This window comes from Pan troglodytes, chromosome 1 (genome assembly GCF_028858775.2).
Source record: "Pan troglodytes isolate AG18354 chromosome 1, NHGRI_mPanTro3-v2.0_pri, whole genome shotgun sequence".
Lineage (NCBI taxonomy): Eukaryota > Metazoa > Chordata > Mammalia > Primates > Hominidae > Pan > Pan troglodytes.
This window is the reverse complement of record NC_072398.2, coordinates 185,222,877-185,244,341: the sequence shown is the minus strand read 5'-3', so window position 1 is coordinate 185,244,341 and position 21,465 is coordinate 185,222,877. Positions and strand designations below refer to the sequence as shown.

Sequence of the window (21,465 nt, the reverse complement as noted above, 5' to 3'; positions counted from 1 at the left end):
ATTTTTAGTAGAGACGGGGTTTCACCTTGTTAGCCAGGATCACAAGATCCTGACCTCGTGATCCGCCCACCTCAGCCTCCCAAAGTGCTGGGATTACAGGTGTGAGACACCGCACCTAGCCTGAAAATGAAAAAATTTTTAAAAGATACCCAAATTTTCATGTTTTTGATATTTATTTATTTATTTATTTTTAGAGACAGAGTCTGGCTCTGTCACCCAGGCTAGAGTGCAGTGGCACAATCATCCCTCACTGAAGCCTCGAACTCCTGGATTCAAGCGATCCTCCTGCCTCAGCCTCCCAAGTAGCTAGGACTATAAGCATGTGCCACCATGTCCAGGTAATTTAGAATTTTAAAATAAGATATTTAGGAGTAAATCTAACCAAAGATTATGCAATGCCCCTATGGATAACATTTATAAATTTTATTTAAAGTTTTAAATTGTGGAACATCTAAATAAATGAAGAGATGAATAATGTTCATGAATTATAAGAGTCAATGTATCATGAAGATTTTTGTATTTAAAAAAAAGAGTAAATGTAAAGATGATAGTTACCCCATATTGACTTAAAGATTTAATGTATTCCCAATCAAAAAAATCCATTTTTTAATAGATTTGACAAACTGATTCTAAAATTTATATGGAAGTACAAAGGGCCTAGAAGAGCCAAGCATTCTCGGAAAAGAATAAGGAGAAACAGTCCCATCATATATCAAGACATATAACAAAGCTATAGTAATTAAGAAAGGGATAGACAGAGACTAATGGAACAGAAAAGAAATTCTAGGAACAGAGACGTACCTATATGATTACTTGATAGAAGACAGAGTTAGCACTACAGAGCAGTAGGGAAACAACAATCTTTCATGCTAGAATAATTGATTATACATTGGGAGGAAACTAATGCCCTACTGCATATTATCCATAAAAACTCAATTCCAGGTAGATTACTGACATAAGTATGAATGGAAAAACTATAAAACTGTATAAAACAATGAAGGTATAGGTCCTTATGATTTGGAGTAGGGAAAGATGTCTTAAATAAGATGCAAGAAACATTAACAATAAAGGGAAAAAAATAAGAGATTTGACTACACTAAAATTAAAAATATCTGTTCATCGAAGGATACCATAAAGAGAATAAAAGATGAAGCAGCACAGTAGAAGATACTTACAGCACATATGACTTTATGAGGGTCTAGAATCCTGAATATAAACAAAATTCCTATTGTACAGAAAATAATTAACATAGCAGGCCTAAAAATGCCTGTCCTTAGAAAGGCCTACTTGGAAGATTGACCCTTTGCTGGAATCTGGGAATATGGCTGGTTAACAGTTCCCTCCACTGATACAAAATTTTCCCAAAATGGTAAGAGTGGCTCACTGTGCTTAAACTGTACAAACAATGTGGTTTATGCTGAACACACGCTTTCCTTCTGAAGGTCTGGAATTTTGGTATGTGCTAGGAAGAAGGAGGCTATGTCATCAGCTGCCTGCAAAAACCTTGGGCACTATGTCTCTAATGAGCTTCCCTGGTAGACAACACTTCCCACATGTTGTCACAACTAATTGCTGAGGAATTAAGCATGTCATGTGTGACTGTGACTCTACTGGGTGAGGACTCTGGAAAGCTGTCAACTGGTTCCTTCCAGACTTCATCACATGTGCCTTTTCCTTTTGCTGATTTTGTTTTCTACATTTCAGCTAAGATTTCTAATAAATCTTAGCTGTGGAGACAATTACATGCTAAACCTTGTAAGTCCTTTTAGCAAATCACTAAAACTGGGAGTGGTCTTGGGAACCCTGATGCACCTACAAATCAACAAAATAGACAATTTTTAAAATGCACTAAGTATCTAAAAAGTTACTTCTTGAAAGAAGAAATCCGGCTGGGCGTGGTGGCTCACGCCTGTAATCCCAGCACTTTGGGAGGCCAAGGCGGGCAGATCACGAGGTCAGGAGTTCTAGACCAGCCTGACCAGCCTGACCAACATGGTGAAACCCTGTCTCTACTAAAAACACAAAAATTAGCCAGGCGTGGTGGTGCGTGTCTGTAATCCCAGCTACTTGGGAGGCTGAGGCAGGAGAATCACTTGAACCCGAGAGGCAGAGGTTGCAGTGAGCCGAGATCACGCCACTGCACTACAGCCTGGCACAGAGTGAGACTCCGTTTCAAAACAAAAAGAAACAAACAACCAACAACAACAAAAAACTGGCCAGGCATGGTGGTCTATGCCTGTAATCCCAACTACTTGGGAGGCTGAGGCAGGAGAATCACTTGAACCCGGGAGGCAGAGGTTGCTGTGAGCCGAGACTGAGCCACTGCCCTCTAGCCTGGGTGACAGAGTGAGACTCCGTTTCAAAAAATAAAAATAAAAATACAGGGTGGTGGCTCACCCTGTAATCCCAGCTCTTTGGGAGGCCAAGGCGGGTAGATCACCTGAGTTCAGGAGTTCGAGACCAGCCTGGCCAACATGGCGAAACCCCATCTCTATTAAAAATACAAAAATTAGCCAGGTGTGGTGGTGCATGCCTGTAATCCCAGCTACTCGGGAGGCTGAGGCATCACTTGAATCCAGGAGGCAGAGGTTGCAGTGAGTCGACATCGCACCACTGCATTCCAGCCTGGGCAACAGAGCGAGACTCCATCTCAAAAAATAAATAAATAAAATAAAAATAAAAATAAATATTTTATGTAAGTAAAAAGCAAAAAAAGAAAAAGTTAATAACAATATATATCTCAAAAAGTTAAATATAGTTACCATATAACCTAACAATTCTACTCCTAAGTATATACCCAAAAGAAATCAAACTTACATCTACACAAAAACTTTTACTTGAATATTAAGTGGAAACAATGTAAATGTCCATCAACTACAGAATGAATAAACAAACAAAATATGATTATTTCCACACAATGAAATATTATTCAGTCATAAAAAGAAATGAAGTACTGATACGTGTTATGACATGCTAAGTGAAAGAAGTCAGACACAATATTATATGATTCCATTTATATGAAATGTCCAGAATAGGCAAGCCATAGAGACATAAAGTAGATTAGCGGTTACTAGGGTTTAGGAGGAGAGATGGGAAGTGACTGCTGATGGGTACAGTGTTTCTTTCTGGGGTGATGAAATGTTCTGGAATGAGATAGTGGTGACGATTGCACAACTTTGTGACTATGCTAAAAACCACTAAACTATATTCTCTAAATGATGAATTTGGTATGTGAATTATATCTTAATTTAAAAAACCCAACATTTAGAATATGAACCCAGATATGTATGTATCGGGAAGAAACTAAACCAAAATGTTAACTGTGATTATTCTGGGTGGTATGATTATGGCATAAGGGATTTAAATTTTCTTTTTCATATGCTTCTGTTTTAACAAAATTTTCTACAACAAACCTCAATTACTTTTATAATTTTAAAAGTATTTAAAAGTTATATATTAAGGAATATCTTAAGATAGCAATGTTGACAGTATTAATAGCTAGTGAAGTCATAGCAGTTTTGAAGAGCCTCCGTAAGCACTTCTGTGGTATCAGGGGATGGAATACATACATATGCAAGTGTCACAGAAGGACCTCTGACCCTAGGTTAAACAGAAGAGTTCAAGTGATAAAACTATGCATAATTGACAGAAGACACATAAAAGGAATTATTAAAGTTGTAGTCAAAGACTATACAGAATTGTGCTCTTTATGCCGACAGGAAGTTATTGCTTAAAATTCTAATTTCCTTGTTGGAATTTTCTGTTGCACATGTCATTTGTTGATTTAACAAACAGTTCTGAGTTATATACCCTCCAAAGTAAAGATAAAAATCAAATAGTTCCTATATCGCCATAATTTAAACTGACAGTACCACAGTCAGAAAATATTTATAAAATTTTTGGGTGGGGATGACTCACCAAACCCTGGCCCACTAAAAAATAAATAAATAAAATAAAAATAAAAATAAAATAATTACAATTTTTTTTTATATACAGTCTGGGTGCCATGGCTCACATTTGTAATCCCAGCACTTTGGGAGGCTGAGGCAGGAGAATCACTTGAGCTCAGGAGTTCAAGACCAGCCTGGGCAATATAGTGAGACCCCATCTCTAAAAAAAAAAAAAAAAAGGCCGGGCATGGTGGCTCATGTCTGTAATCCCAGCACTATGGGAGGCTGAGGCGGATGGATCACCTGAGGTCGGGAGTTCGAGACCAGCCTGACCAACATGAAGAAACCCTGTCTCTACTAAAAATACAAAATTAGCCGGGCATGGTGGTACATGCCTGTAATCCCAGCTACAGAGGAGGCTGAGGCAGGAGAATCGCTTGAACCCGGGAGGTGGAGGTTGTGGTGAGCTGAGATCACCAGATCATGCCATTGCACTCCAGCCTGGACAACAAGAGCAAAACTCCATATCAAATAAATAAGTAAATTTTTAATGAGCCATACATGGTGATGCATGCCTATAGTCCCAGTTACTTTATTATTTAATAATTCATAAAAACAGTTTTACAAAACACCATGATTTCGACCAAGAAATATATCCTACTATTTTGTTGACTTGGTTTTTACGTATCCAGTATCCATACTGCTTGGTTTATTAAATGAATCATTATGCAGCTTTCAGAATTTAAAAAAATTCTATCATAAATATTGATCTAAATTTTGATGCCACTTTTTTTTTTTTTTTTTTTTTGAGATGGAGTTTCGCTCTTGTTGCCCAGGCTGGAGTGCAATGGCGCGATCTCGGCTTACTGCAACCTCCGCCTCCCGGGTTCAAATGATTCTCCTGCCTCAGCCTCCTGAGTAGCTGGGATTACCAGCACCCGCCACCATGCCCAGCTAATTTTTTTGTATTTTTAGTAGAGACAAGGTTTCACCATGTTGGCCAGGCTGGTCTTGAACTCCTGACCTCAGGTGATCTGCCTGTCTCAGCCTCCCAAAGTGCTGGGAGGGATTACAGGCATGAGCCACTATGCCAGGCAGGTGCCATATTCTATAAACAACTTTTCTTTTCTTTTTTGAGAGAGGGTCTTGCTCTGTCACCCAGGCTGGAGTACAGTGGCACGATCATGGCTCACTGCAACCTCTGCCTCCTGGGCTCAAGCAATCTTCCCACATCATCCTCTCAAGTAGCTGGGACTACAGGAATGTGCCACCACATCTGGCTCATTTTTAAATTTTTTGTAGAGATAAAGTCTCGATATATTGCCCAGGCTGGTCTCAAACTCTTGAGCTCAAGTGATCCGCCTGCCTTGGCTTCCAAAAGTTCTGGGATTACAGGTGTGAGCCACTGCACCCCGCCACAACTTCATTAAAACCAAACCTAAGTATTCTGGCTTGTGATAAATCACAGAATTCATCTGATATGAAATATTGACCATCTTGCCCTTCCCCTTCCCCTTGCCCTTCTCTTCCCTTTCTCTTCCTTCCCTCCCTCCCTCCCTCCCTCCTTCCTTCCTTCCTTTCTGTAAATACTTATTGAGGACAATTAGATATATGTATATCACATAGCAACATATAAATCATAAAGCATATTAGAATATAGCCAACAAGACTAATAAAGAAAATAAGACATTTTTATTATTACCTCCAATAGCGTAGACCATCCCTCCCAGAACTGTTACTCCCAGCCCACTTCGAGCCTGATGAAGTGAAGACACAGTGGTCCAGTACTGGCTAAAGGTGTCAAAACGTTCTACACAGCTGAGGGCTCTGCTATCACTCCAGCGACCCCCCTGCAACCGAGTATATCCACCTAAACAAAAGAAGAAAAGGTAGTAATGAAAATCTACTGTTCTACATCTAAACATTTAGTATAACTACTATATAACAAGAAATAAATGGTTTAGAAATTACTTTCTCTATATACATATAATGTAATATTCTTAAATTTGCCAATTCCTGAAAGATTGTGGCTTAAATACAGTAAGAAGGTTAGCCTCAGTGTTTTACCACTTGGTCTTGGTTATAAATAGAATATTGTATGAAATATAAATCTAGGCACTGCTTATCTGTTAAATTAGGAAAGTTTCATTATAACTTTCATTAATGTCTTTTTCAATTAAAAATAGTCAGTTGAAAGCTGTGTGTGTGTGTGTGCGTGTGTGTTTGAGGCAGGGTTTCACTCTGTCACCCAGGCTGGAGTGCAGTGATGTGATCACAGCTTACTGTAGCCTCGATCTTCCCTCATTAACCTCCTGATGAAATCCCTGTTTTGACTATACATCCAATCGGCAAAAAAATTTTAAGAAGCACCCAAAAGCATTATACTTAAATATTAATACATATATGTAATTATATATATGTAAATTATAAATTATCTCATACATAAGGTACTTACATAAAAACAGTATTATATATACAGATCTGGACTATATGTATCAATATGCTATATATTATATGTATTTTAAATGCTGATTAAGTTTAATGCTTTTTTTTTCTTTTTTTGAGACAGGGTCTTGCTCTGTTGCCCAGGCTGGAGTGCAGTGGTACAATCTCTGCTCACTGCAACCTCTGCCTCCTGGGCTCAAGTGATCCTCCCACTTCAGCTTCCCAAGTAGCTGGGACTACAGGCACACACCACCACACCAAGCTAATTTCTGTATTTTTGCATAAAGACAAGGTTTCATCATGTTGCCTAGACTGGTCTTGAACTTCTGGGCTCACACAATCCTCCCACCTCAGCCTTCCAAAGTGCTGGGATTACAGGCCATGAGCCACCACATCCAGATGTAAGTTTAATGCTTTTTAAAATAAAAATGAAAAGAAGTTGTAATATGTGGCAGGGCACAGTGGCTCACGGCTGTAATCCCAGCACTTTCGGAGGCCAAGGCAGGCAGATCACAAGGTCAGGAGTTCGAGACCAGCCTGGCCAATATGGTGAAACCCTGTCTCTACTTAAAAAAAATATATATATGTATACAAAAATTAGCTGGGCATGGTGGCGCATGCCTGTAGTCCCAGCTACTCAGGAGGCTGAGGCAGTAGAATCGCTTGAACCCAGGAGGCAGAGATTGCAGTGATCCGAGATCGCGCCACTGCACTCCAGCCTGGGAGACAGAGTAAGACTACCTCAAAAAAAAAAAAAAGAAGAAGTTGTAATATGTTCCTCTGATATTCCTATGGATCATCTTTTATAACCACACTTTGGAGATCATTGGTTCCTATCACTCCTAATGACTAGGATACTGTGAATAGTTTAAAAACTTGAGATTTATTTTCTTTATTTTTCACAATAATTCAAATTTTTTACTTTTAAAGCAGCACTTCTTTAGTCACTTATTTGATAACTGGATAATCTACGAACTCAAAGGATTAGATCACAGAATAACAGATATCAAATGAATAGCTATTTCTTTTTAGACATATTTGTCATAATATATAAACGCAGTTTATAAATCTGTAGTCTGTATGTGAAATTAAATATGCCTCTTCAACACACCTACATATTCTGACATGTATAGTAATAACAACAAAATATTAAAAAGGTTTGATCTGGAACACAAATATAATTTCTATTACTTTTTTTAAGGGCTCTCTCACCTACTGCATACAGGTACTTTCTTGCTTTCTTCCGAGGTCGAACCTTAGATGTCTGCAGAAAACTACAAAACTTGTTCTCTTTGGGAGATTTGCATACTTCACAGTACTCTTTCAGAAGTGTTTGCAATGCAACACGAAGATTAAAATCGGATACTCCTAAAACAATATTTAAAAAGACAATGTTTTAAACAATTTTTAAATAATATTGAAAAAACACATTTCTATAAAGATAAGATACATTTAACCATCAAGAAATAAAAAATCATCATCAAACAATGGTGTTTGTTTCCTACAATACCAAATATTGGTACTGACTATTTTAAGGAAAGTATTTTCTTCACTAATGAAGAATAAAAAAGGTTGTTGTTAAAATATATGCTTCATATATAAGCAGAATAGCAACTAAAAATATATATATGCTTCACAGTATCCCCCCATGCATAAGAATTTCCAGGCCAGACGTGGTAGCTCACGCATGTAATCCCAGTACTTTGGGGGGCCAAGTCAGGTGGATTGCTTGAGCCCAGGAGTTAGAGACCAGCCTGGCCAATGTGGTGAATGAAACCTTGCTGCTACAAAAAATACAAAAATTAGCCGGGTGTGGTGGCACATGCCTATAGTTCCAGCTACTCAGGAGGTTCATGTGGGAGTACCACTTGAGCTCAGGAAGCAGAGTTTGCAGTGAGGCAGGATTGCACCACTGCACTCCAGCCTGGATGACAGGGTGAGATTCTGTTTCAAAAATAAAAAAAAAAAAAGAAGAATTTCCAAATAAAGATTGCAAACTGAAACAAGATCACAATTACCTAACAAAATTTAAAAATTAAAATAGCCACAAATTCTATACTTACAACGTAACAAAAAAGATATAAAATTATGTCATTAACATTTAAGAATGATAGACAAAGCAAGAAAAATAAATTCTGGTGGCATGAGTACCATATCCTAAAAGGATTATGCATATGATGAGGTAGGTTGTCCTTGCTCAAGCATGCTTAGCTGAGGAGGTAAACGGCAGGAGAGTCAACCTGTGTTCATTTGCCAAGTTGTAAGACCTGTTCTCCCTGAAAGGGCACTATTTTCTAATTTGCACAAAGGCATTATAAATGCTAGCAAGAGATTGTCTCCTATCCTTCCATCTCTAATCTTTTCTCTGTATCCCAGACAAGAAGCAATATTGAAGAAAAATGGTCAACTAACAAAATCTTGAGAATTCTCACTAATAATAATTTGCAGACAGAATCAAGAATGAAAAGCAGAACTGAGAAAAGTTGAGGAACAAAATCATCAAAAGGAAAAGTCTCTACAAGACCATCAGTTAAGGTAGAAAGGATCACCTGGATTTGCTCTCTAACAGAACACTGTGCTAGCCAAAGTCCACTACATCTCTGGCTAGGTTAAGTAGACCCAGATATAAGATAAATAACAAGAACTCAATAGAGAGATATCAAAGTCAAGTTCCTAAGTAAGGATCTCAGCCCTAGTGGATCTCTAGTCTTCAACCACCCTCATGCCTCAGGCTAGAAAGAAGTGGCAAGGGCCAGCACAGTGCCTCATGCCTGTAATCCCAGCACTTTGGGAGGCTGAGGTGGGAGGACTGTTTGAGGCCAGGAGTTCAAGACCAGCCTGGGCAACACAGTGAAACCCTGTCTCTACAAAAAATTTTAAAATGAGCTGGGCGTGGTGGTATGAACTTTTAGTTCCAGCTACTCTGGAGGCTGAGGAGGAAGGATCACTTGAGCCCAGGAAGTCAAGGCTTCAGTGACTATGACTGCCCTACTGCATGACAGTGTGAGTGACAGAGTGAGACTCTGTCTCAAAACAAAACAGAACAAAGGTGGCAAGAACACAACACATAGCCTTCAAATTTTAGACTAGAGAAAACAAAGTAGTTGTACTAGGTAGAAAGAGTGCCAAGGAGAATTAGTTCTTGTATTAACAGAACAGAGTTTGAACAGAGTTGACATGAACAACAGTTCAGTATGAGCAAGATATCAAGAAAGAGCATATGCCTTATTAAAGTACATCCCAGGGCCAGGTGTGGTGGCTCACGCTTCTAATCCCAGCACTTTGGGAGGCCGAGGGGGGCGAATCATGAGGTCAGGAGTTAAGAGACCAGCCTGGCCAACATAATGAAACCCTATCTCTACTAAAAAATACAAAAATTAGCCAGGCATGGTGGCACATGCCTGTAATCTCAGCTACTCAGGAGGCTGAGGCAGCAGAATTGCTTGAACCCGGGAGGCAAAGGTTGCGGTGAGCCAATATCACGGCCACTGCACTCCAGCCTGGGTGACAGAGCAACACTCCGTCTCAGGGGAAAAAGAAAAAAAGTACATCCCAGGAAAAAGAAGATAAGAGATTGAAGAATTCAGTCAGAAGAAAACATCAGCTACAAATAGACAGACTCCTCGTAAGTGCTTCACATGATACAACTGTTTAAGAATGTCGCTCCTGGCTGGGCACGGTGTCTCACGCCTGTAATCCTAGCACTTTGGGAGGCTATGGCGGGTGGATCACCTGAGCTCAAGAGTTCAAGATCAGCCTGGCCAACATGGTGAAACCTCATCTCTACTAAAAATTACAAAAATTAGCTGGGCGTTGTGGTGGGCACATGTAATCCCACCCACTTGGGAGGGTGAGGCAGGGAGAACTGCTTGAACCCAGGAGGGGGAGGTTGCAGTGAGCCGAGATCACGCCACTGCACTCCAGCTTGGGCAAAAGAGCGAGACTCCGCCTCAAAAAAAAAAAAACAACACAAAAAACAATGTAGGTCCTGCAAAACAAGAGCTCAAATACAGATGAGATGCATTGCTAAGAAAACAAAGTAAGAAATGAAATGACAGTATTGTAGAGTTAATAAATTAGACACAATAGATATGACTGAAAATCAAATTACTGATGTGGAGGAAAGGCTTGAGAAAATAATTGTGAATAGAGAGAAAAAATACTGTAACATTAGAAGATGATAAATATGAATGACAAAGAAGTTCCAATAAAAGGAAAAAGACTACCAAATGAAACATTTAAAGTATTTTTATTTATTTATTTATTTATTTTGAGACAGAGTCTTGCTCTGTCGCCCAGGCTGGAGTACAGTGGTGCGATCTCAGCTCCCTGCAAGCTCCACCTCCTGGGTTCACACCATTCTCCTGCCTCAGCCTTCCGAGTAGCTAGGACTACAGGCGCCCACCCCCACGCCTGGCTAATTTTTGTATTTTTAGTAGAGACAGGGTTTTACCGTGTTAGCCAGAATGGTCTCAATCTCCTGACCTCGTGATCTGCCTGCCTCAGCCTCCCAAAGTGCTGGGATTACAGGTGTGAGCCACCGTGCCCGGCCTTGAAACATTTAAAGTATTTAGAAATTTCACATAAGAAAATTTCCCCAAAATGAAGGAAAAACTAAAATTTCAAAGAGAAAAGGTATGTGGCAGTCTAATGAAAAAATGATCAACTTCAAAACAAATCAAGAATAATGAAAGAGAATTCCTTAGATATTCAATCAGAAAAATCAAGTCATGGCCAGGTGCAGCGACTCACGCCTGTAATCCCAGCACTTTGGGAGGCCGAGGTGGGCAGATCACAAGGTCAGGAGTTCGAGAACAGCCTGGCCAATATGGTGAAACCCCATCTCTACTAAAAATACAAAAATTAGCCGGGCATAGTGGTGCACGCCTGTAGTCCCCAGCTACTCAGAAGGCTGAGGCAGAAGAATTGCTTGAACCCAGCAGGCAGAAGTTGCAGTGAGCTGAGATCACACCACTGACTCCAGCCTGGGTGACAAAGTGAGACTTCATCTCAAAAAAACATAAATAAATAAATAAGCACGTCATTAAAAAAAAAAAAAAACCCAAAATCCAAACTATGCCTTACAAAGTTTAAGGAGAGGAGACACAGGAGAATCATTATAATTAAAGAATATTGGCCGGGCATGGTGGCTCACGCCTGAGCACTTTGGGAGGCCGAGGCAGGCGGATCACCTGAGGTCAGGAGTTCAAAACCAGCCTGGCCAATATGGCGAAACCCCGTCTCTACTAAAAATACAAAAATTAGTCGGGTGTGGTGGTGGGCATCTGTAATCCCAGCTACTCGGGAGGCTGAGGCAGGAGAATCGATTGAACCCGGGAGGCGGAGGTTGTAGTGAGCCGAGATCACGCCATTGCATTCCAGCCTGGGAGACTGAGTAAGACTCCGTCTCAAAAAAAAAAAAACAGTATTACGCCCACCCAAATTGGTGTGAAATTTAAAAAGCAACACATAGAAATTCTCAAATATGAAGGAATTCAGGAAACACAGTAATCATGAGGCTTTCTTTAAAAAAGCACTTGATGATGAAATCCAGCCAACCAAAACAATGCATATTAAAAAAAATCATCAATGAAAAGACCATGGTCAAAAAGCTGGTAGAGAACATCAAATCCATTTAAATTCAAAACTAAAAGGACAGAGCTAGGGGAATCATGACTACAAATATATATATAAATAAGGGCTATACACCTTGACACAAAAAAAGGAGTGGAAAGAAAAATAAAAATGCTAATTACCTAATTTTTCTTAGCAAAAAGTTGATACTGTTTAAAATTGAAATACAATTTGAAACTATGATTCTTTTAATGATTTTCATCTTTTGTCCTTAATTCTACATGAACCTTTTAGAATAAATATTTCTTGGGACAAGGGAACATAAATCTGAAATTAGTTATTACTTCAGTTTCTTCTTTTGTTAACTTATAGCAAGATTTAGGTAAATTTTTTGTATTATAAATAATACGTATAAAATTATTTTTATTTTTATTCTTTTCTTCCTTGTTTTTTTTTCTTTGAGACAAGAGTCTTGCTCTGTTGCTCAGGCTGGAGTGCACTGGCACAGTCATAGCACACTGCAGCCTCAAACTCCTGAGCTCAAGTGATCCTCCCCCGTCAGCCTCCCACCAAGTAGCTGGGACTACTAGTAGGCACCACCATGCCAGGGTAATTTTAAATTATTTACTTATTTATTTATTTAGATACAGAATCTCACTCTATCGCCCAGGCTGGAGCGCAGTGGTGAGATCTCGGCTCACTGCAACCTCTGCCTCCTGGGTTCAAGCAATTCTCCTGCCTCAGCCTCCTGAGTGGCTGGGAATACAGACATGCACCACCACACCTGGCTATTTATTTTTCTTTGAGACAGAGTCCTGCTCTGTTGCCAGGTGGGAGTGCAGTGGCACAAACTCAGCTCATACCAACCTCCACCTCCCAGGTTCAAGCAATTCTCCTGCCTCAGCCTCCCAAGTAGCTGGGACTACAGGTGTGTGCCACCACACCCAGCTAATTTTTGTATTTTTAGTAGAGACAGGATTTCACCATGTTGGCCAGGCTGGTCTAGAACTCCTGACCTCAGGTGATCTGCCTGCCTTGGCCTCCCAAAGTGCTGGGATTACAGGCGTGAGCCACTGTGCCCAGCCTAATTTTATTTGCTTTTATTTTGAGATGGAGTCTTGCTTTGTAACCCAGGCTCCAGTGCAGTGGTGCGATCTCGGCTCACTGTAACCTCAACCTCCTGGGTTCAAGTGATTCTCCTTCCTCAGCCTCCAGAGTAGCAGGGACTACAGGCACATGCCACCACGCCCAGCTAATTTTTGTATTTTTAGTAGAGACAGAGTTTCACCATATTGGCCAGGCTGGTCTCGAACTCCTGACCTCAAGGGATCCACCTGCCTCTGCCTCCCAAAGTGCTGGGATTAAAGGCATGAGACACCACACCCAGCAACTAATTTTAAATGTTTTTCTTTTGTAGAAACAAGGTCTTGCTTTATTTTTTATCTTTTTATTTTATTTTTTATTGATTTAATTTTACTTTTTTTTTTTTTTTTTTTTTGAGACAGGGTCTCATTCTCTAACCCAGGCTGGAGTGAAGTGGCATGATCACAGCTCACTGCAGCCTCGACCTCCTTGGCTCAATTGATCCTCCTAGCTGGGACTATATGCAAGCACCACCAGACCTGGCTATTTTTTTTTTTTTTTTTTTTTTTTGTGAGATAGAGTCTTGGTCTGTCGCCAGGCTGGAGTGCAGTGGTGCGATCTTGGCTCACTGCCACCTCTGCCTCCTTGGTTCAAGCAATTCTCCTGCCTCAGCCTCTCGAGTAGCTGGGACTACAGATGCGTGACACCACACCCAACTAACTTTTTGTAGTTTTAGTAGAGATGGGGTTTCACCCTGTTAGCCAGGATTGTCTTGATTTCCTGACCTCGTGATCCACCCGCCTCGGCCTCCCAAAGTGCTGGGATTACAGGCATGAGCCACCACACCAGGCCATGCCTGGCTAATTTTTTAAAAAAAATTTTTTGTAGGCCAGGCGCGGTGTCTCACGCCTGTAATCCCAGCACTTTGGGAGGCCAAGGAGGGTGGATCATGAGGTCAGGAGATCAAGACCATCCTGGCTAACACGGTGAAACCCTGTCTCTACTAAAAATACAAAAAATTATCCGGGCGTGGTGGCACAGGCCTGCAGTCCCAGCTACTGGGGAGGCTGAGGCAGGAGAATCACTTGAACCCAGGAGGCGGAGGTTGCAGTGAGCCGAAATCACACCACTGCGTTCTAGCTTCAGTGACAGAGCGAGACTCCATCTCAAAAAAAAAAAAAAAATTTTTTTTTGTAGAGACAGGGTCTCACTATATTCAGCCCAGGCTAGTCTCAAACTCCTGGTCTCAAGTGATCATCCCGCCTTGGCCTCCCAAAGTGTTGGAATTACAGTTGTGACCACCACGCCAAGCCTATTGTTGTTTTTATATTTCTGTATTACCTAAACTTTTTATAATAAGCATATTCCATTTAAAGATAAGTAAAATCATTCTCTAAAATATAAGAAACAGACATATAATCAAATATCTAATAATATTAAATTGCCTAAATTATTTCAGTTGTAAGTACAATAATATATATACTATGGAAAAAAATCTACACATTTCATGTAATATAACTTAACCATTTAAGATTTTGCTCCCTCTGAATTTTATAGTCTCATTTTTCTACACAAGTTGCTTATATTTTCTCCAATATGATCAAAGAGGAAAAATTTCAAAGTTGAAAAATATTATGGTTGCCTTAAAAAAAAATCAATTTACTTCTCCCTTGATCTTTGCAGTATTTTCCTTCACTGAAATACCACTAGATGATAACTACTGGGCATGCTTAAAAAACACTTCCGGACTTGAATTAGACACTCTCACTGTGTCTAATTTTAAATTATAAATTACAATTTTAAAAGGCTGTAGGAAGCGGGCGCGGTGGCTCATGACTGTAATCCCAGCACTTTGGGAGGCCAAGGCGGGTGGATCACGAGGTCAGGAGATCGAGACCATCCTGGCTAACATGGTGAAACCCCGTCTCTACTAAAAATACAAAAAAAAAAAATTAGCCGGGCGTGGTGGCGGGCGCCCGTAGTCCCAGCTACGCGGAAGGCTGAGGCAGGAGAACGGCATGAACCCGTGAGGCGGAGGTTGCAGTGAGCCGAGATCGCGCCACTGCACTCCAGCCTGGGCGACAGAGCGAGACTCCATCTCAAAAAAAAAAAAAAAAAGAAAAAGCTGTAGGAAAACATGTCCCATTTCTAGGGGACACTGCCTTGCTCCTAGCAGAAGAAATTTCTGTTAGTACTCTGTGTCTGCTACACTTGGAAAAACCAACTCAGTCATGAAAGCTTTTGTCCCACTCCTAAATTCTCACCTGATTCATGCCAATGTGTGTCTGGATAATTTCTCTCCCTTGTTTAAACATTTAAATAGTGTATTCCTATACACAATTAAATAAGGAATAAGATGTATTCCTTATTTGTGAATATACCTACTTGCTAAAATGTATTTGTAACCCCAAAATTAATATAGTAGTCCCCTTATCTGCGGTTTTACTTTCCATGATTTCAATTACCCATTAATATTTCCAAAATATTAAGTGGAAATTCCAGAAATAAACAATTCTCTTTTTTTTTTTTTTTTTTTTGAGACAGGGTCTGGCTCTGCCACCCAGGCTGGAGTACAGTGGTACGATCTTGGCTCACTGCAGCCTCAGCTTCCTGGGTTCAAGTGACCTTCCCACCTCAGCCCCATGAATAGCTGGGTCTACAAGCACATGCCACCATCCCCAGCCAATTTTTCTATTTTTTGTAGACACAGGTTTCACCATGTTGCCCAGGCTGGTCTTGAACTCCTAGGCTCAAGTGATCTGCCCACCTCATCCTCCCAAAGTGTGGGGATTACAGGCATGAGCCACCGTGCCTGGCCCAGAAATACACAGTTCTTAAGTTTTACATTAGTTTTGATTAACAGCCTAACACTGTAACACAATGCCTAGGTCATTCACCTCATTTCATCTTATCACATAGGTACTTTATCATCTCATATCATCACCAGAAGGGTAAGGACAGTATAATAAGATATTTTAAGATAAAGTACATCCACATAACTTATTACAAATATGAACATAATTGTTCTACTTTATTATTAGCTATTATTAATCTCTTACTGTCTCTAATTTATAAATTAAACTTTATCATAGGTATGTATTTATAGGAAAAAACATAATGTACATTAGGTTCATTATCACCTACAGTTTCAGGCATCCACTGGGGGTTTCTTAGAATGTATCCCCCATGGATAAAGGGGGACTACTGCACTTGTTCTTTTGCAGTCATTCACAGACATGCACAGAGTGGCAAAAAATTTAAATCACCCTACATGTACTTTCTGGGTGAGGTCAAAGTTTCACTCTGTCTTCTCATTTCAGCTCTTATGCTATAAACAAGTATCCTTTTCCACAGTCTATTTAGTGTCATTTTTTTTTTTTTTTTGCATTTTTGTGCTTTTTGTTGGTAATTTTGCTGTTTAAAATGGCCCCTAACCATAATGTTCAGTTGTTACCTAGTGTCCCTAAGTGCAAGAAAGCTATGAAGTGCCTTACAGAGAAAATACCTATGTTAGATAGAGTTTCATTCAGGGATGAGTTATAGACTGGTGGCCATGAGTTCATTGTTAATGAATCAATAATATATATTAAATAAGGTGGTTTTAGACAAAAACCTATATAGGCCGGGCGTGGTGGCTCACACCTACAATCCCAGCACTTTGGGAGGCCGAGGCGGGTGGATCACGAGGTCAGGAGATCAAGACCATCCTGGCTAACACGGTGAAACCCTGTCTCTACTAAAAATACAAAAAATTATCCAGGCATGGTGGCGGGCGCCTGTAGTCCCAGCTACTTGGGAGGCTGAGGCAGGAGAATGGTGTGAACCCAGGAGGCGGAGCTTGCAGTGAGCCGAGATTGTGCCACTGCACTCCAGCCTGGGTGACAGAGCAAGACTCCATCTCAAAAAAAAAAAAAAAAACAGAACAAGAAAAAAATCTATATAAAACAAGGCTCTATTGACTATGTGACAAAAATGTTGTGACTACAGGCTTGCAGGAACCTAAACCTGTATTTCCCCTAGGAGCAATTGTTCAGTATTTGCTAATTCCGTGTTTGCAGCAGACTTATACAACATAACTACTGCAAATAACAATCAACTATATCTGTAGTAAAACAAGATATCACTCAGAAAAACCTACAAAATTATGTTAACATTGCTAAGAGTGGAGAAAAACTAATAACTCATTATTTTAAATTATGTATTTACAGAATTATACCGTTAATGCTTAGTAGTGTATTTAACTTGTAATAAAATCATTTGTAATTCAATAGCAACCTAATCTTTCAGTGCATGACAAGAGTAAAAACTTCAAATCTCAAAACCAGGTCTAAAGTAGGCTGGAGAGCAATGGCACAATCCTGGCTCACTGTAGCCTTGACCTCCTGGACTCAGGTGATCCTCCCACCTCAGCCTCCCAGGTAGCAGTGACTATAAGTGCATGCCACCGTGCTGGGCTAATTTTTTGCCTTTTTTTTTTTTTTTTTTTTTTTTTTTTTGTAGAGACAGGGTTTCACCATGTTGCCCAGGCTGGTCTTGAATTCTTGTGCTAAAGCGATCTGCCTGCCTTGGCCTGCTAAAGTGCCAGAATTATAGGCGTGAACCATTGCACCTGGCCTAAAGTAATTCTTAGAAATAAATTTAAACATCATTTTTCTAATATAAACATAAAAACTATTTTATACTATGGTAAAACATATTTTCAGAATTAAGTTTAGAATCTAAAGATGATTCAAAGGCTACTCAGAGGCCATAATTGTATATCAATACCAAATTTATTTTATAATGAAAGGATTTATAGGATTCATTGAGTTTTAGTGTATGCATTTTCTCCAAGTGTTAGGTTTTGCTTAATTTTTCAGAGTAGCAAGAGGAAATCTTTTTTTTTTTTTTTTTTTTAATTGATCATTCTTGGGTGTTTCTCGCAGAGGGGGATTTGGCAGGGTCGTAGGACAATAGTGGAGGGAAGGTCAGCAGATAAACAAGTGAACAAAGGTCTCTGGTTTTCCTAGGCAGAGGACCCTGAGGCCTTCCGCAGTGTTTGTGTCCCTGGGTACTTGAGATTAGGGAGTGGTGAAGCCTGCTGCCTTCAAGCATCTGTTTAACAAAGCACATCTTGCACCGCCCTTAATCCATTTAACCCTGAGTGGACACGGCCCATGTTTCAGAGAGCACAGGGTTGGGGGTAAGGTCATAGATCAACAGGATCCCAAGGCAGAAGAATTTTTCTTAGCACAGAACAAAATGAAAAGTCTCCCATGTCTACCTCTTTCTACACAGACACAGCAACCATCCGATTTCTCAATCTTTTCCCCACCTTTCCCCCTTTTCTATTCCACAAAACCGCCATTGTCATCATGGCCCGTTCTCAATGAGCTGTTGGGTACACCTCCCAGACGGGGTGGTGGCCGGGCAGAGGGGCTCCTCACTTCCCAGTAGGGGCAGCCGGGCAGAGGCGCCCCTCACCTCCCGGACGGGGCGGCTGGCCGGGCGGGGGGCTGAAACCCCCACGTCCCTCCTGGACGGGGCGGCTGGCCGGGCAGGGGGCTGACCCCCCCACCTCCCTCGCGGACGGGCTGGCCGGGCGGGGGGCTGACCCTCCCACCTCCCTCCCGGACGGGGCGGCTGGCCGGGCAGGGGGCTGAGCCCCCCACCTCTCTCCCGGACGGGGCGGCTGGCCAGGCGGGGGGCTGAGCCCCCCACCTCCCTCCCGGACGGGGCGGCTGGCCGGGCAGGGGGCTGACCCTCCCCTAGGAAATCTTAACTGAAATAATTGGTTCTGTCAACAGCAGTGGTATGTTAGTAGCTCTGTCAGTAATTTTTATCTATAACACTAATCTGCCTTAGTAATCAATCTCAAGAAAGATTTTGATAAAAATAGTGGGTAGAAATATTAAAATACTACTGCCCACCCACAAAACACAAAAGTTGTATCTTACATAATCATTCAATACATTTTAAAAAAAGAAAAAAAAAGAGTAATCATTCAATAAATGTCTGTTACTGAACCAAAAAATGAAAACACTCTCCCACATTTCAGAGAACACATCACTGGATAATTAATCAACTAATTCGATATATAGCAAAAAAGTTACCTTCTATATACTTTAAAAGTCTCTGAGGAGGTAATAAAGGGAATCGAATTGGGTCTAGCACTTCCACCACATGTTTTCTTCTTTTTCCCAAATCTTTCAGAATCCATTGCATTGCAGCTAAGAAGACCTGGTATTCATCCTCAATGCTAAGCTCTTCACTTCGCAAAATTTTGATCAGCTGATCTTTCGTAAGTGCCAGGAACTCTTCTCCACTATGAACCTCCAAGAAATGGACATGAATGTAGTTTTCTGAGAATTCCAAGAGATCATGGCAGGCAATTTGCTCAGAGAACTGAAAAATTCCAATGCAGTTCAGTGGATCAATTTGTCCTTTCAGAAATTCACAGCAAAGATGAACAACTTCAGTCAACTGTAGCATGTCTGCTGCAATAATCAACTCCTGGACATTATTTACACCTATGTTCACTATACCTAGAGAAGTAGGAAGACAAAATGGCCAATAAAATAAAAACAAACATTGGCTTACCATATTCAAAAAGTATTATACTTGATTTCACTGATAGTTTGATGCCTGCAGAGTAGACAGACACTAAAAAAGGCAATCAAGGATTTGAGTAAAGAGCACAAAATTTAAATGATAACGATACCCAACACATTTATGAAAAACTTACAATGAACCAGGTGCAGTATTAATTGCTTTATATGCTAATTTAACCCTTATTATAATCCCATGTGGTAGATATTATTATTTTTCTTATTTTCGTATTAAAGAAACAGAATCAAAGTTTAAGTCACTTGTCCACAAGTTGCATGGTAAAGCAAGTTGCAAGGTAGGGGTTGACATCAAAGTCCATGCTTTTGCCATAAAAAAGAAGGAAATCATATGCTTTACAGCAACACAGATGGAGCTGGAGGCCATGATTCTAAGCAAATTAACACAAGTACAGAAAACCAAATATCATATGTTCTCACTCATAAATGGGAGCTAAACATTGCATACACATGGACACCAAGAAGACATGGATACACATTCGGGCCTACTTGAGAGTGGAGGGTAGGAGGAGGGTAAAGATTGAAAAACTACCTATCAGGTATTATACTGATTAACTGGGGGACAAAATTATCTACATACCAAGCCCCCAAGACACACAATTTACCCATGGAACAAACCCGCATATGTACCTCTTGAACCTAAAAGTTGGAAAGAAAAAAAACAAACAACAACAGCAACAACAACAAATAAAGTCTATGCTTTTAACATAAGGTTATATGCATGTAACAGACATTTACTGAGGCACTGGGGAGAGTAAGACAAGGTCTCTATCTTCAATTATGATAAAACGCCATATAATGTTCATTTTTTGTTTGTGCTTGTTTTGAGACAGTGTCTCATTCTGTTGTCCAGGCTGGAGTGCAGTGGCGCAATCTTGGCCCACTGCAACCTCTGCCTCCCACGCTCAGGTGAGCCTCCCACCTCAACCTCCCGAGTAGCTGGTACTACAGACACTCACCACCATGATCGGCTAATTTTCTGTGGTTTTTTTTTAGAGACAGGGTTTCGCCGCATTGCCCAGGCTGATCTCAAACTCCTGGGCTCAAGCAATCCACCCACCTCAGCCTCCCAAAGTGCCGGGATTATACACAATGCTAGTTTTTAATATTAGGAATAACCAATAATCTATAACATAAGAGAAACTATTAAATACTTAACTACGTATACCACTTTCTTTTCCAAGGGCTTCACTTTCTTTTTTTTATTTTTTTATTTTTTTCGAGACAGAGTCTCACTATGTCACCCAGGTTGGAGTATAGTGGTGCATCCTCGGCCCACTACAACCAACACCTCCTGGGTTCAAGTGATTTTCCTGCCTCAGCCTCCTAAGTAGCCAGGATTACAGATGCGTACCACCACAACCAGCTAATTTTTGTATTTTCAGTAGGGACGAGGTTTCACCATGTTGGTCAGGCTGGTCTCGAACTCCTGGCCTCAGGTGATCCACCCACCTCAGCCTCCCAAAGTGCTGGGATTACAGGCGTGAGCCACCACACCCATCTTTTTTTTTTTTTTTTTTTTTTTTTTTTTTTCTGAGACAGGGTCTTGCTCTGTTGCCCAGGCTAGAGTACAGTGAGTGGCATGGTCTCTGCTCACTGCAACCTCTGCCTCCCAGGTTCAAGCAATTCTCCTGGCTCAGCCTCCTGAGTAGCTGGGACTACAGGTGTGCGCCACTAAGCCCAGCAAGACTCCGCCTCAAAAAAAAAAAATTAGCCAGGTGTGGTAGCATGTGCGCCTGTAGTCTCAGCTACTAGGGAGGCTGAGGTGGGAGGATTGCTAGAGCCTAGGAGTTTGAGACCAGTCTGGGCAACATAGCCAGACATAATCTCTACAAAAAAAATTTAAAAATTAGCCAGGCATGGTGGTG

At 40.7% G+C, this 21,465-nt stretch overlaps 1 protein-coding gene across 15 annotated transcripts in view; it reads right to left on the bottom strand.

Moving 5' to 3' along the window:
• IPP (intracisternal A particle-promoted polypeptide) overlaps nt 1-21,465 on the bottom strand; it is a 59,360-nt gene that overhangs the window by 30,706 nt on the left and 7,189 nt on the right. For all 15 annotated transcript variants that reach the window (XR_010154020.1, XR_008547389.2, XR_010154021.1 and 12 more), the window contains 3 exons: nt 19,085-19,516; nt 7,548-7,703; nt 5,593-5,760 (listed from right to left, as the gene is read on the bottom strand). Coding sequence is in view for 9 of the 15 variants with exons in the window: in XM_001159511.7 (XP_001159511.1) it covers nt 5,593-5,760; nt 7,548-7,703; nt 19,085-19,516 (756 nt within the window). In the remaining 6 variants the exon portion in view is untranslated. The remainder of the gene's footprint in view (nt 1-5,592; nt 5,761-7,547; nt 7,704-19,084; nt 19,517-21,465) is intronic.